The 15,022-nt window shown below is 50.0% G+C and overlaps 6 protein-coding genes across 6 annotated transcripts; 3 read left to right on the top strand and 3 right to left on the bottom strand.

Annotated features, from left to right (window-relative positions):
• Window positions 1–301: 301 nt before the first annotated feature.
• Window positions 302–2,575, bottom strand: CI109_106558 (uncharacterized protein; the record flags this gene model as incomplete). Its single annotated transcript, XM_032003912.1, has 5 exons — window positions 302–448; window positions 530–1,443; window positions 1,503–2,115; window positions 2,201–2,337; window positions 2,458–2,575. 5 exons carry the CDS (start codon window positions 2,573–2,575, stop codon window positions 302–304), a joined length of 1,929 nt encoding a protein of 642 aa, XP_031861910.1.
• A 488-nt stretch (window positions 2,576–3,063) lies between these two features.
• On the bottom strand, window positions 3,064–5,729 carry CI109_106559 (uncharacterized protein; the record flags this gene model as incomplete). Its single annotated transcript, XM_032003913.2, has 8 exons — window positions 3,064–3,107; window positions 3,173–3,638; window positions 3,700–4,149; window positions 4,203–4,357; window positions 4,417–4,915; window positions 5,030–5,153; window positions 5,284–5,422; window positions 5,684–5,729. The coding sequence occupies 8 exons, from the start codon at window positions 5,727–5,729 to the stop codon at window positions 3,064–3,066; spliced, it is 1,923 nt and encodes a 640-aa protein (XP_031861911.2).
• A 362-nt stretch (window positions 5,730–6,091) lies between these two features.
• On the bottom strand, window positions 6,092–7,567 carry CI109_106560 (ATP phosphoribosyltransferase; the record flags this gene model as incomplete). The annotated part of the gene is made up of 3 exons (XM_032003914.1): window positions 6,092–6,489; window positions 6,724–7,091; window positions 7,284–7,567. 3 exons carry the CDS (start codon window positions 7,565–7,567, stop codon window positions 6,092–6,094), a joined length of 1,050 nt encoding a protein of 349 aa, XP_031861912.1.
• Window positions 7,568–8,442: 875 nt separating this feature from the next.
• Window positions 8,443–9,896, top strand: CI109_106561 (uncharacterized protein; the record flags this gene model as incomplete). The annotated part of the gene is made up of 2 exons (XM_032003915.1): window positions 8,443–8,539; window positions 8,614–9,896. 2 exons carry the CDS (start codon window positions 8,443–8,445, stop codon window positions 9,894–9,896), a joined length of 1,380 nt encoding a protein of 459 aa, XP_031861913.1.
• A 591-nt stretch (window positions 9,897–10,487) lies between these two features.
• Window positions 10,488–11,635, top strand: CI109_106562 (superoxide dismutase [Cu-Zn]; the record flags this gene model as incomplete). Its single annotated transcript, XM_032003916.2, has 5 exons — window positions 10,488–10,496; window positions 10,850–10,942; window positions 11,019–11,172; window positions 11,364–11,411; window positions 11,487–11,635. The coding sequence occupies 5 exons, from the start codon at window positions 10,488–10,490 to the stop codon at window positions 11,633–11,635; spliced, it is 453 nt and encodes a 150-aa protein (XP_031861914.2).
• An 865-nt stretch (window positions 11,636–12,500) lies between these two features.
• CI109_106563 (uncharacterized protein) lies at window positions 12,501–14,715 on the top strand (the record flags this gene model as incomplete). Its single annotated transcript, XM_032003917.1, has 7 exons — window positions 12,501–12,629; window positions 12,817–12,954; window positions 13,154–13,275; window positions 13,459–13,529; window positions 13,585–14,000; window positions 14,108–14,363; window positions 14,423–14,715. 7 exons carry the CDS (start codon window positions 12,501–12,503, stop codon window positions 14,713–14,715), a joined length of 1,425 nt encoding a protein of 474 aa, XP_031861915.1.
• Window positions 14,716–15,022: the final 307 nt, after the last annotated feature.

A 15,022-nucleotide genomic window follows, 5' to 3' on the forward strand; every position in this document is an offset into this window, starting at 1 on the left:
CTAGGACTTGGGGCATCGCATCGGTCTTACGAGGCGACTCTTCAGCTTTGGACAAATGCGATCGCAAAAGTAGTTTGGGAGGTACACATCAAGATAGTTGCATCGTCATATCAACCAAGAATCATAAGCACAAGTAATATGGATAAGTATAAATCCTGACCCTTCCTTCATTCGTTCCTATATTCGTCAATCGAATCCACAAAAGATACTTTACGTCCGTCCGATTTCAAACCAATCAACCCAAACCAGCAGGTGACGATCTGACGTATATTACTCCGTCGCAAGAACCAAAACAAGAAAACTACGCTATCGTCTCTGTTGGCCATAATTTGTCTTTACCCCTAATTTCGATATCACCAAATGCTGTCGGTTGATCAAGTTTGACACAATCTCTTGTACCAAGTACGAGCATTTCGAAGAAGAATGAAGCGGCAGCTCGTTTTGTAGACTGACCAACCATAACTCATCAGCTTTTGTCCAGTCCTCGTCGCTCGACAAGATCTACAGGGAACAGGATCAATGCACTCACCTTGTCTGCAAGTTTCTCAAAGCTCAAAGCCCTTTCTCCCTCCTCAATGGCGTCCAATTCCTTTCTCAACAAGCCCATCGCCATACTTGTATTCTTCGAGAACCCACTCGCTGTTGTCCTCGCCTCGCTAGCTTTACTAGGTGTCGACAGTTGACTTTGACTCGCTTCATCACTACCCTTCGATCGCGAGGTGATGTCAAACATTGCTAATGTGAATTCGCCAGTTTGAGAACCACCAAATTGGATTTCTCTCGCGATACTCTCCGCTCGCGAAGGCGCGATTGACGGTTCTCTCTCTCGAGGGAGCACTCGTCCTGCACGAGGAGTAAGAAGAGGTTCATCTTCTAAAGCAAATTCTTCTTGAGGTTGGAAAGCGAACGAGTCGTCTCCAGGAGCAATACCACCAAAATCAAACGGTTGTTCACTTGCTCCGACTCTTCTTCGTCCAGCTTCCACATCGTCCTCTTCCTCTTCTGCGTCTCCTGCCAATCGAGGTCGTTTGCTCGCTCGCTCCGCAGCTTCAGCTTCGGTTTCTCGACCCCTTCTGAGAATGTTGGAGGGAAAAGTGAATAGTTCTGCCAATTCAGGAGCAAGTCCCTGTGGTCCAGCAAAGATCATCGTCTCTCCGCCAACCCGGATCGTAGGCAGGAAGTGGGCGCCAGGATCAGCGACGATCTCGCGAAGTCGGATGACCTCGGGATCAGAAGGGATGTATCGCTCAACACCGAGGATAGAGCTGTTGTCAGCGGGAACGTCGGGAAGTTCCAGCTCGTCATCGGCTTGCACGAGTCGTGGTCGTTTAGGTTTGGTAGAAGGAGCGGGAGCAGCTGCGACTCGAGCAGCGGTTCGGGGAGTGAGATCGGTGATTGTTTCAGGTTGAGGTGAGAGAGGAGGTGGTGTAGACAGAGCGGAGGCTACATGGACACACATCCACAATCAGGACTGCACAGTAATAGAACAAAAATTGACTCACATTCTCTCCTTGAACGGGCTTCCAAATCGGGCAAAGGTTGATCGACATTCTCAAAGTCCAATCCTAGGTCCAGACCCTCAAATCCACCTTGAACATCACCATGTATACTCCCTCCCAGACCTAACGAATCTGATCTTCCCCTCTGTGCGGATTTCCTCAGACCTCCAAACGTACTTCCTTCTCTACTAAGGGGTGTTCTGACATCTCTTCCGAATTCGACACTTCCCATCGTGACGTCGCCCTCCCCGCCGAAATCGAGTCCGAGATCTATGCCTGAGAAATCGTTGGAGTCGATATAACTCCCTTCGAGATCTTGAGAACCGTGTCGACTCCCTCCACTTCCCCCGACAGTGGTTGATCCACCGTAGATAGAAGGGGCTTTTGGTCTTCCGAAATTGTATGCACCGAATTCACGTCCACCCCCACCGGCCCCAGCGCCAGCCCCAGCACCGGGAGGAGGAGCTGAAGGAGCTGAAAGGGAAGGACCACCAGCAGGTAAGGCCCATGACCAATCGAAGAAATCGAACTCGTTACGCGTATCAGCGATCGTGATGGCATTTCTCGAAGCGCGAACTTGGTCCTCGGGCAAATCAACAATACCAGGTCGGAAGGCCTGTTGTCAGAACAACGGAGCATCAGTTGCTGTAACCCATAGGTAACAATACCGCAGAATCGATTGCGCCTTCGACGACACTCACAAGACTGATTCGTTCTCTCGCTTCTTTACAATCGTCCAAGAGATATCCAGCTTTTCTAGAATAAATCCTCACAACACCCAACATGAGCGGACCGGAAGATCGAAGCGGAAGTGCAGCGTCTTGAGTCAGGATTGCCTCTGCGCGGGTCACGAATCATCAGCATCGGCAGTTGTCACCGTAGACGACGGGGTAATCCACGGTCGGAGAGCCAAATGGATGCGTGTCTTATCAAGGAGTAGGAGGAAGGAAACACTCACCGACAGACTCCCCAACATCCACACCTAACGCTTGCGCTTTACTCAACTTCTTCTCCTGATGCGCAGATAACCAGATCTTCGCAAGAGGTCCCGATTTGACAAGTTCGTTGAGCAGCATCGTGGGATGTCGAGCCAAAGGTTCGGGGTCTGACTAAAGGATGATGATGATCAAGAAAGGATGGATAGTATGTAGAGGCAGAGGAATGGCAATAGGTTGAATGAATGAATGATGAGTGAGGAATGATGGACAGGTGGAAAGTGGACATGACCTTCTCAGGGTCTTGCTGTTACTGTTGATGGGATGAGACGCGTAACAAGCCACTCTGATACTCTCTTGGTCACACGTCAACTTGACGCGTTGTGGCACTTTTCAACCTGAACATCAAGTGGCACAAGACGCGTCGATCGTTGATCTACCTCTATGCATCGGTGAGGATCAGATATGAATCAAGGCCCTCAGTAGTGTGGATCAAGATGTGGTGTAGAATACATAGACATACTGAGTAACATACATACATCGTCATAATCATTATGTCGTAGCTTGAATTATACTGTTGCTCGTGTACATATGACGTTTCCTTCTGCCTGGCCCAGGTTCCCAGCTCCCTACGACGGCTTGAAATCCAATTGTCCAACAATAAGCGGCCAAACTGAAATACAAACGAAGGGTTAGCTTCATTGTGAACCTCGGCAGATGCCACAGAGACACACTCACCCTCCTCAAACCCTACATGCTTGCCATGTCTGATCTGCTGCCAGATCTGCATCATCGTATCTGACTTCTTGATCTCTCCCCAATGTTTCAAGAAGAACGCAACTTGCACCTTTCTCACATCTTCGTATGTCGACGAGAATCGACTAAACACTTCTGCAGGGACATTCTGACTAGTCAATTGACTACAGATATGCTGGAACGCTCGTAGTTTCAGGGCAGGCAAGTCGAGCTTGTCCGCCAGTCGATAGATTGCTTTGGCGCTGACAGGTCGAGGTCCAAGCGTCACGTCGTATTCTGGGTTGGCGGGAGGATCTTCGACGTGATGTTCTGCCATCCAGTGGTGGATCCAGTCTAATCGAGTCTTTGGATCATCAGATTGTATACCGGTGGTAGTCGATGTGCGATTCTTAGGATTGTGTTGAAATGACGATGATAGTGGAGCGAAGAATATGATGTCGGTGTAGATCTGATAGAGACTGCCATCAAAATGTCTTCTGGACGTAGAGTGAGAAAAGACTCAGACCTACCCAATACAAGACAGCCCACCACGTACTCCACGCTGCATCCCTGACCATCACTCTGGTCTTTCTCGGACCCATACTCAATCCTGACCCTATAGCTGAACTTGAGCTCGCCGCATTCTCCTCTTGACTGCTTTGCGACTTCAGCGCTCGCTTCTGTGTCAAAACCTCTTTCACCCCTTCTTCTTCCATCGTGATATCGGCTACTCCTTCTCCGTCTTTACTATGCTCTTCCTCTGCTTCGCTCGGTGCCGTCTCGTCCTCGGAGAGACGATCGTGAGTCTGGCCAGTCGCATCGGCCGACGTTGACAATCGGGCAGGAGGACTCGATGATGCTCGACTTGTAGTGGTTGTGAGATGCAGATCGGGCGAAAGGGAACGATGTTTCGGTTGTATGTAGGACTCGTCTTCCATATCAGAATCCGAGAGCACGTCAAGCTCGTCGTCCGAGTCCTCCTACGCGTAAAGTCAGCTTCATTGAAATCTTTGGCCGCTTCTAGCGCACTCACATCTTCCAACACCCCTTCCACCTCCATGAAGCCACCGTGAAACATCGCATCAAAGTATTCACATCGATTCAGCAGCTTCTTATTGGCGTAGATCCTTCTCGGCGCTGACCCTGATCCTCTCTTGGACGGTATCATGAATTCGACATCGGAGTACACTGTCACCGAGTACATCAGCTTGATCCCTAATCAAGAGTTGTTTGCTGGTCCCACTCACATGGGTCATCCAACATCGACCCGACAGACGTGATCAGATCTTTCGGCACTACTCTCTTCACGCCGCCCGCTGCACTTGTCCCTCCCGCGACACCGCCGGCACTTCCATCCGAACTTGCCCAGGCACTCAATCCACCTCCACTGCCAATTCCATTCCTGGAGTTCGCTTGAACCCACCCTTGACCAGGTTGTAGTCCTACACCCAACCACAACCCTGCAGGAGGTTGAGCTTGCGCTTGTATCGTACATATGATCATGAACCCGTCCGAATCCAGTACCGCGGGATGCTGGAACAGAGCATCTCGTTTGGCAAACGCTTGCCAACCCCAATTAGCGGTCTTGACGGCGAACGTGTGGTCTGACGCGTCTTTCGATGCGATCGGATCACGTTTCGGTGTTCGAGGGTCCGGAGAGACAGGTCGGATCTCGAATTTGAACCACCATAAACCTTTGCGAGCCCATTGGTTGTTGATGCTGGAATCCCGTTCCCGTGCGGTAGGCTACGAGGAGAGTCATGCCGAGGATCAGCGCGAGCACAACGAGTACACACGGTAGACAAGAGCAGGGAAGAGCGGTGGTAGGATGCTTGGGAAGGCAGATTAGTTTCCACTCACCACACAAGATAGGTACAAGCTGACATGATCCCCGGCCGTCTGATTCGACGTCCCGGCATTTGGATACCAAAGCACTTCCCAGAGGTTGTCAGGATCTCCAAACACGGCCGACTTGATGCATTTGCTGTATAATGAGAGGTCATCATTAGTTTTCACTCGAGATGAGGTGATGCCAGAGAGACAGTTGTTACACCTCGAAGTCGAAGCAGGAAGAGAAGAGTAAGGCAAAATGGAGAGGACGAGCTCAGACGTACGATTTCTGATCACCCCTCGTTGACTCGTACATAGCCTTCAAACCCGTCAATCTCCATTCTAGGCAGACTGAAGTTGTCTCGGTGAATTCCTGAGTAGGCGAATTGACAGCAATCGTCGATGCAGGTGGGACAGGTTGGACTGTATTTGGGTTTAGGGACATGGTGGATCATATGGCGGACCGTAGACGAGACGGATTCCAAGAGTATAGTAATACGATAGAATGAAGCGGAATGAGGTTGCGCAGATTGCGGATAGAGGAAGGTTTTGTGATCGAGATCGAGATGTGGATGTGTGGGGAAGTGGTGGAGTAAAGGGTCATCGAAGAAGGAAGTGAGCACAGACACATCAATCAGCTCGATCAAAGAGTTGTACAGACGCGATACTGCAATTGAGACATACCTTGCGCATGTTCACGAGAACTATATGGAGGAGGAACGGTCGTCATCTCGCTATCTTCCTCTACTTGTGCAGGGTACGATGTAGAGCAAGTGACAGATCGGGAGTAGTCAGACGATGGGTGTTGTGTGTATAGTATAAGTGAGGATGGACAGAAGATTGATGGACTGATTCGCGACTGAAGTGTAACTTTATAACAATTCGGGTGGACGTTTCAGTTGCGCGTCATAGCCGAGCCGGTAACAGAGATTATATTGGACATTGGGATACTATACAACGGATGTATACTTCGAAAGATATCAGTGTCCATGTATAATATATGCATGCAGCAGATGTGTACCACTCCCTGTCTCCACTCTATATCATTCACCATTGCCCATCTATATGCATCATTTAGTCTGATCTGCCCGCCTACACACCCACACGACAGTTATCCAACGCCATAATGAGGATATCCTCCGCACCTGTCCTCTCCAAATCATCCATGACCTTGGCTACGGCCTTCCTCTCCACCATCGCACTGACCGCCACCCAACCCTCCTCATCGAGCGGACTGACAGTTGCAGCTCTTCTACCAGGAGTGATCTTCATAGCAGCGGCGAGAGCATCACGTTTGATGTTGTATGAGGCGTAGACGTATCGTTTAGAGGCGAGGAATCCAGCGAATCGAGATTTGATCAAGGGGATCAAGGGAGAAAGTTCAGGTGTCAAAGTGGGGTGAGGTTTCTTGGACGTGATAAGGACAGCTTCGGAGGACATGAGGGTGTGAATGGCGTGGAGGCCAGCAGCTCGCATCGTGTCGCCGGATTCTACATGGGTGGGTTAGCACATCGGCGCATAAGGAGATTAGGAGACAAGGTACAGTCCAAATTGTTATGATTATCTCACTCCAACGAGATTGATGGAACGTGCGTGGAAGGAAGGAATATCATGGGGAGAATTGAGAGAGGAGGCAGGTAACACAGGGAAGAGGAGCTTGAGACAGGGTGAAGATGCGACTAGCAAGAGCCAAATTTGGAGCCCAAAAACGAAAGCCCACTCACCGACCAAGTCCACAATACCATCAGCCATCCCCAACGCACAAGCAGCCTCCACACTTCCTCCCACATACTCGACTCTCGTCTTTTTCCCATTCACTTTCTTATCCAGCCCATTCTCACCGCCGAACAACTCCCCCGCCAACACCTCGAATGATGTAGCGATCGTACCTCCGCTCAAGCCCTCGAGAGTCTGGATAGGTCCAGTGACAGGGACTTGAACTTGGAGTTTACATTTTCCGAAACCAAGTGGAAGGAGTTCGGAGATTTGGTCGCCGTGAGTGGATTCGGCGATGACGTCTTGTCCTGTGATACCGAGTGCGACGGAACCGAGAGCTACGAATCGAGGGATATCGGCGGCGGGAAGGAAGACGCTGTGACGGGGGACGGGTGGCTGTCAGCTCTGTATCGAAGAATGAGACTGCATTACGAGAACACCAATATGAGGCATAGCACGTGCGAAACATGTCACAACAGGAGTTCTCCTCAGCGGAAGATATCCCCCGCGCCGTTCGCAATCCCTCTGCCGTCGTACTCGGTTGGTTCAAAGAGGTAACCACACTCACAGAGCAATTGGGTGATTTTGCACCAAAGCCACATCCAACCTGTGTGCTCTGTTGTACTTGATATCTGCGCCAGCCAACAATTCCAATGTCTTCTCCATCAACCTGCCCTTCTTAGGGACCGCAAACAACAATCTGTCCTTGAGAGATTCGACAAGCAGCGACATGGTGGACTCAGCCCCGAAGGAAGATTTGGAAGCTCGTTCTCCACCTTGAGCGGCTGAGACGGGAGAAGCGGGGTGGAGGATGGTAGATGAGGTGGGAGTGCTATCGCTTGTTTTGGACATCTTGCGAGTATTCTTTTTCGAGATTAGATTGGGGCAAAAGATATGTTATAGGAAGTTGGCGGGGATTATGGCGCCAGATTACTGTTATATATGCTACAAGACACTTTAACAAAGATGTTGGACCGAGAGCGAAAGCTGAAGTGGAAGCGACAAACCGAAAAGTGAAATGACCTACCTACTCGAAACGTTTCAACATTTACATTCGGTAGACGGGCAATTCAGGGAAACAGTGATAGGCTCGCAGTGCCTGCGCAGCCTTGACCATGCTGGGTGGTTGACATAGTTAGGCGTAGGTTCAGACCGATCATTTGACATGTGTACACAAAGTAGTCGCCGTAGCCGGGCCTGGCCGCGACGCCAGTTTGCCAGACAGAGAGAGAGTTGATGTTTCGTCGGGCTATATTATTAGTATTATTATTGTTGTCTCGTGCTGACCGCAACTCATTCAATCCGCGTGACAACTCGGTACACTGTACACCTGTGGAGCTAACAAGTCTAGTTTCGCATCCGAGCATCACCGCGCTTTGGGGAGATCCATCCTGGGAAAGCACTGCTATGAGCGCCTAATCGCTCTTTTTGCGAAATAAATCACCTGTTCTTCGAATTCAAGTCCCATCACGTCCCACAAATTCAACGAGCGGAACGATCGTACGGACAATACGACCCAAAACATCCTATTACGATATCTTCGCGTTATCATAACTTTTGCTATTGAGAAGAGAACACAACTGCTCTCGGACTTTGTTGAAACCAACCCGACAACACAAACATAACCCCCAATCCTGGGAACCCCACAGTTTGTACGTGGGTGGTACGTACGCCCCCCGTCGTGCTTCGTACTTCCTTGATCACAAGCTTGGAATCAACGCGTCAGGATGTCGGAAGAGGTGCAAGTCCAGCACTCGGGAGTATCTGGCTCTGACGATCGACAAGACGAGATCAACGGTATTGTAGAACAGTCGAATGCAACAGGTTAGCTTGCTAGTATTGCAGACTTCCTGAAAGACTATTCACTGCTGATTCCTGATCTCATCTGATATAAATAGAACCCAAATCTGAATCCGGACCGGCCACTTCGATTTTGACAACGACAACGACGACGCCCTCAAAAGCAGCTGAACATCATCTCTCACTCCAATCCTCACGTCCTGCGCCGCCTTCCCCTGCATCATCACGACCAACATCCACCGTCATCCTCTCTCCCGAACCTGTACACTTCTCCACTTCATCCCCTTCATCTCTCGGCGAAGCGCTACGAGACCGTTCGGGCTCGACATCGTCTCGAGGAGGACGTCGAATATCCGCTGGGTCAAGTACGAAAGGCGGAGGAGGAGGAGGAGCACCACGTTCGAGAGCTTCAAGTGCGGTTCGACCTAGATCAACGTTAGGAACGAGTGTCTCTTTACCGTCTGGTGCGGAAGGTGACGAAGAGGCGACGCCGCGTGAACCAATCCAGCAGGGCACGAGTAGTAGTGGCGGTGGCTTGGGGTTGGGACTTGGAACAGGTGCAGGTGCTAGTCGCGGAAACGAAGACGAAGGGGAACCACGTGTAGGTGGTATACCATCAACGATATTAGAACATGTCGACAAAACTTCGGAGACAACGTCCCAGATTGAAATGGTGAAATTGGTGATCATTCGAGATTACGCATATACGCCTTCGGACGAGCGACATCACGGTCGGGGAGCACCACTTCCTCAACGCAGTTCATCGACATCAGGCTTCAAATGGCCATGGAGAACAGGCGCAAACGGAGAGTCACCAGATCCGGGTACGGAAGAGGACGAGGAGAGCAAAAGGGGTTGGGGTGGATTTGGTCTTTTAGGTTGGAGAGGATTCAGTAGTGGTGCACGACGATCCAATCGCTCTTCGTCATCCCAGTTGGACGGAACGAATCACTCGCACCGTTTGGACGGAGATCGAGGTGGAGAAGACGATGAGGTGGATGGCGAGAGTGAATTTCAACAAAACGACGATGGAGAAGAATATTTCTCGTCTCCCGAAATGTCCGAATCCGATCTCTTACTTGTGACACAACACAACCTCGAGCCTTCATACGCATTCACCGTCTTACCTGCTTTAGAGGATCCGGACGAAGAACCGAAGGGGCTGTATAGAGCTGCATATGCGTTTGAAGGATTGAGCAGCAGTGAGATGAGTTTGGAGGAAGGAGATCTGCTGATGATCAATGGGAGAGGGAATGGTGATCCAGGTTGGGTCATCGCGAGAAAGATGAGTGTCGTCAAGGGGAGAGTGGAAAAGGGGGATGAGAAGGTTGGTCTGGTCCCGGAAGGGTATCTGGAGAGAGTTGAGGTAGTGAAGGAGTAATCGTGGCGCGGGCACGCATTCAAGTCTCTCGGACACCGTACGGGGTCCTGTGTCACTAGCAGATGGAATGAGCGGACCAACGGAAGGAGGAAAGTATGTGTCGTTTGAAGGAGAGAAGAGGAGTGGCTTTCGGTTCCGCGTTGGTTAACATGGACGGTTTCCCCCATTCTGTTATACAATGGACCATCACAGATACCAACTTCCACATTTGTACAATAGCAGCATCGTTTCCTATCACTCGGTTCTGGGTCGGGTCGAGTCGAGCCTTTCATTGACATATGCATATAATCATGACTCTTAACTGTCACACTCGACGCTATAGTGAGCGATGCCTCTGCCACACTCGGCATTTTGCTCTCGGCCGAAGCAGGGTGGTATTTTATTAGTCATGTCGCAATTGACCGCAGCTTACGTGCTTACGTGCTTTCGAGCAGTACCGGAATCCACCACTCCGGTTACCGCACTCCCACCAAGCACCCCCGACCTTCCACCTACTTCACATTCCATCCCATTCCTCGTCTTTGTATCAATCAACACCAACCACTCAACTCAACAAAACCAAACCCAAAACAAACAATCTAATCTATCAAAATGGTCAAGGTGAGTAACTGGCTTGCGTAATATCCTTCACAATAATTGGACTAGCTTGCTGACGGACCCCTCGATCCCTCGCTCTTCCTACCATTGCTATATAACCGCTCGGGTCTTCCTTCATCCCTCTTTATACTCACCATCGCCCCTCTCCCTCCCGCATTATCATCTTCACGTGATATATTCTACCTCTGCGTCCTCACTTCGTCTGTTATCATCTTATCACACGTTGCATCCTTCCATTTGGACTGATCCCGGATATCCCTATTTCCTCGGTCATCCTCACCGAACTCTTTCCTTGACCCGCTTTACGCACATTTCGCCTTGACCCATCTCGTATCTACGATCGATCAACACCACAGGCTGTAGCTGTTCTCAAGGGTGACTCTTCCGTCCAGGGTGTCATCACCTTCTCTCAGGCCGACGAGAACTCTCCCGTCACTGTCACCGGTGACGTAAGTGCAAACCTCACTCTCGCTCTCGGCTTTGTCTTCTGAGCTAATCTTTGACATACACACACCATACGTGCAGATCAAGAACCTCGCCGCTAACGCTGAGCGAGGTTTCCACATCCACGAGTTTGGAGATAACACCAACGGATGTACTTCCGCCGGTCCTCACTTCAACCCCCACGGCAAGAACCACGGTGGACCCACCTCTGCTGAGAGGCACGTCGGTGATCTCGGTGAGTATTGTGTATACACCCAGAGGCAGGAGAGCGGGAAGTAAGGCGGTTGTCTATAACTGTAAAAATGCGGACATGTCAGGGGTGGAAGGCGGAATGGGTGGACGAGTAGTGGCTGAGCGGGGGGTGCGTAGGGGTTGAGAGTGACGAAAGGGAAATGAAAAACAATTGCTAATGACGTCTGTACCTAGGCAACGTCAAGACTGACGGTTCCGGTGTCGCCTCGGTGAACATCACCGGTGAGTCCAGCTGGCTTCCTGGCAGTTATGAGACGTCAACTGACAAAAGCCTGCCTTACCTCACAATCCACACAGACAAGTCCATCTCCCTCTTCGGCCAGTACTCCATCATCGGTCGATCCGCCGTCGTCCACGAGGGTACCGATGACTTCGGTACCGGTGGTCACCCCGACTCGCTCAAGACTGGTAACGCCGGTGGCCGAGCTGCCTGTGGTGTCATGTGAGTGTTGTGCCCTGGCAGTGTGATGGCTCTTGCTGATGTCTGGGATGTGACACAGTGGTATCTCCAACTAAGCGCTTAGCTAGTGTGGAACGGAAATGACACGTAGTTGGTAGCAGTTACTAGTGCCGAATGAATAGTATGAATCGTGCAGGAAGTGTCAACAACACAGACATACATATACATGGTCGAGCGGTAGCACTACTTTTACAACTCCAAGACTATACATAGAGGGTGAAGCCGATTGTCTTATCATAACAAGAGCCATTACTCTCCACATACAGACACACACAATCCTTCCTTGATTTCATATAGAGTCAGACCATGACCAACAACCGTCCCTATTTTAACAAGGTATGCGATTGCCGGACGGCAGATATCTTATCCCATCGCGTATACGACCCATCATTTTTTACGATGATGAGGAGCGAGGGTTAAATCATCTCTCTGCAACCTAAAGAGGATTATCATCATTTCTTTAAAAACAGGAAGGATAGAGAAAAGAGAGAAGTACAACGGTACAACATACAAATTCAACTTTTGCCAGAGGACAGGACAGTCTCGAGGAGTGGGTCTGTACGAAGTGGAGGGGAGGAGGGGTGATATCTCCGTAATTTACCGAAAGTGGCGAATGAGGCCATGTGGGAATGAATGAATGAATGATTGGAAGTGAGCGACTCGCGATCCAATTCGACTTTCGGTTTTGGACAAAAGAGCTGTCAACGTAGCATTGTTCATCATCACCTAGAAACATAAAAAGGGCTATTCAACTCGCCCAACTCAAGCAAATCCGACACTCCAAGTTAGAGAGATAGACGAGAGAAACAGAGAAATCACAACGAATTATCGATCAAGCTCGAACACTAATCATGGCCGACACTATCAACGCTCCTGGTGCAGCTGCTTCGTCAGGTCCTTCAGGTCCTATTGAGGAAGTTCAAGTGGATGTTACCAAATTGACAGCTTTGAGTCCTGAAGTAATCTCAAAACAAGCTACCGTGAGTGTCCACCTCCTTTTCCGATATCCCCTACCCTCATACGAGAGCGACCATCGATAATGAGCGAGAGCTGTGATATTTGGTGGCAACTCCCTATCTCTACTCCATGATGTATTGTTATGTCTACTGCAGTCAATCTTGCCAGATAAGACTGAGCTGATGCCTCTCGCTATCTCCTTATGCGCAGATCAACATCGGTACCATCGGTCATGTCGCACACGGTAAATCATCCACAGTGCGAGCGATCTCGGGTGTTCAAACTGTTAGATTCAAGAATGAGCTCGAGAGAAACATTACAATCAAGTTGGGTTACGCGAACGCAAAGGTGAGTGTCGTCGAGGTCTTCTGCTTTAGTTGTGGGTGAGAGGAGGTGGGACGTTGGTATCTTGCGTCAGTCTGTCCAGTCGGATCGTCGCAGTTTGTGAAGGGGCGAGGCGGGGGAGCGAACGGGCTCTGCGAGGTCAAATATCGTACTTGTGTTGACCAGAGCTGACGAGCATTCCTCACTCCCTCCCCCAACCTAGATCTACAAATGTCAAAATCCCAACTGTCCCCCACCAAGCTGCTTCAAGTCATATCCTTCAAGCAAGGAGGCGAACCCTAAGTGTGAGAGGCAAGGATGTGATGGACGAATGGATCTGTTGAGGTGAGTTAGGTGGCTAGGACATCATCTGGGGTCGTCACGACGAGCCGGAGAGCAAATGTGGGAAGGATGCCAAGTCGGTCGGGCGATCATGTGCAGCAGAAATCCGCTGGCAATTGGACGGATGTTCAGGTCGTGTCTATTTAGGAGTAAATTGCTGACATCATACATCTCACTCCTCCGCAGACACGTCTCATTCGTCGACTGTCCCGGTCACGACATTCTGATGGCTACCATGTTGACTGGTGCCGCCGTCAGTAAGTGGTCTTTTTCTTCCTTGCTTATCGTGATATATGTCTAACAAACTCGCAGTGAACGGTGCCCTCCTCCTTATCGCCGGTAACGAGTCTTGTCCTCAACCTCAAACCGGTGAACATCTTGCCGCTTTGGAGATCATCGGTGTCGACCCTAAGAACATCGTTATCCTTCAAAACAAGATGGATTTGGTCCGAGAAAGCGAGGCCATGGAGCACTGCGAGAGTATCAAGAAGTTTGTCGAGGGAACTACCGCCCGACTCGCTCCTATCATCCCCGTCTCTGCCCAATTGAAATTCAACATCGATGCCGTCGTCTCAGCCATCTGTAACATCGCTCCACCAAACTACGATTTCACAGCCGACCCAAGAATGGTCGTCATTCGTTCATTCGACGTCAACAAGCCTGGTGCGGGTGTCGATGAGTTGAAGGGTGGTGTTGCTGGTGGAAGTATCTTGCAAGGTGTTTTCAAGGTGAGCTACGAGTTCTATTATCAGTTCTGCAACCTGGACTTTGTCCGAAAGTCTATGCTTGGTAATTTCCTGAGCACACTTGCTGACTATTTTGCCCCTACTAACAGATTGGTCAAGAAGTCGAGATTCGACCTGGTCTCATCACCAGAGATCAAAACGGTGTTTGCACATGCCGACCTCTTCGATCCCGAATCATTTCTCTCCATGCTGAACAAAATCACCTCCAATTCGCCGTTCCAGGTGGTTTGATCGGTGTTGGAACGCTTGTCGACCCTGCGTTGTGTCGAGCGGACAGATTGTTGGGTATGGTTATGAGTTCGGTCGGAAAGGGACCTAGTATCTACACAGAGATCAAGGCGGAGGGTGAGTGGGCTTCCCTTGGAAGTAACGCAAATAACGGTTTTAGCTGATTTGCTGTGTAGTTTTCCTTCTTCGACGATTACTCGGTGTCAAGACTGACGATTCCAAAAAGGCTAAAGTGTCCAAACTTGTCGTTGGCGAGACTTTGTTCGTCAACATCGGTGCTTCTCAAACAGGTGGTCGAATCATGGCTGTCAAAGGTGGTGATGTCACTATCGCTTTGACCACACCCGCATGTACAGAGAAGGGAGAGAAGATTGCGTTGTCGAGAAGAATTGATAAACATTGGAGATTGATCGGTTGGGGTAAAGTCAAGAGTGGTGGTGTGTTGGCAGATGTTGTCGAGCAGGATTAAGCAGGCATAAGGCATGATAACGGTGTGAATGGGGTTCATTGCATGGGTGCGGAGGGATGATCGGTTAGGCTGGCTGGCGAGAAGAGTCAGACTTTGGAACGCAGATAGCTATTATGGCATAGTGATGATGGTCTGCATGAAACTGTCTATATACAACGAGGACAACTATCGTAACAAATGCTTGAATGCCCAAATGCCCATCCTTCAACGTGTCCACAAAACTTCTTTACCCCTCTTCCGTTCTCGTGTAGTCCGGCCTTGTCCATCTGATTGATTTGGTACCTGTCACCCTCGCAGAATCACCTTT

Source organism: Kwoniella shandongensis, chromosome 12 (genome assembly GCF_008629635.2).
Source record: "Kwoniella shandongensis chromosome 12, complete sequence".
Lineage (NCBI taxonomy): Eukaryota > Fungi > Basidiomycota > Tremellomycetes > Tremellales > Cryptococcaceae > Kwoniella > Kwoniella shandongensis.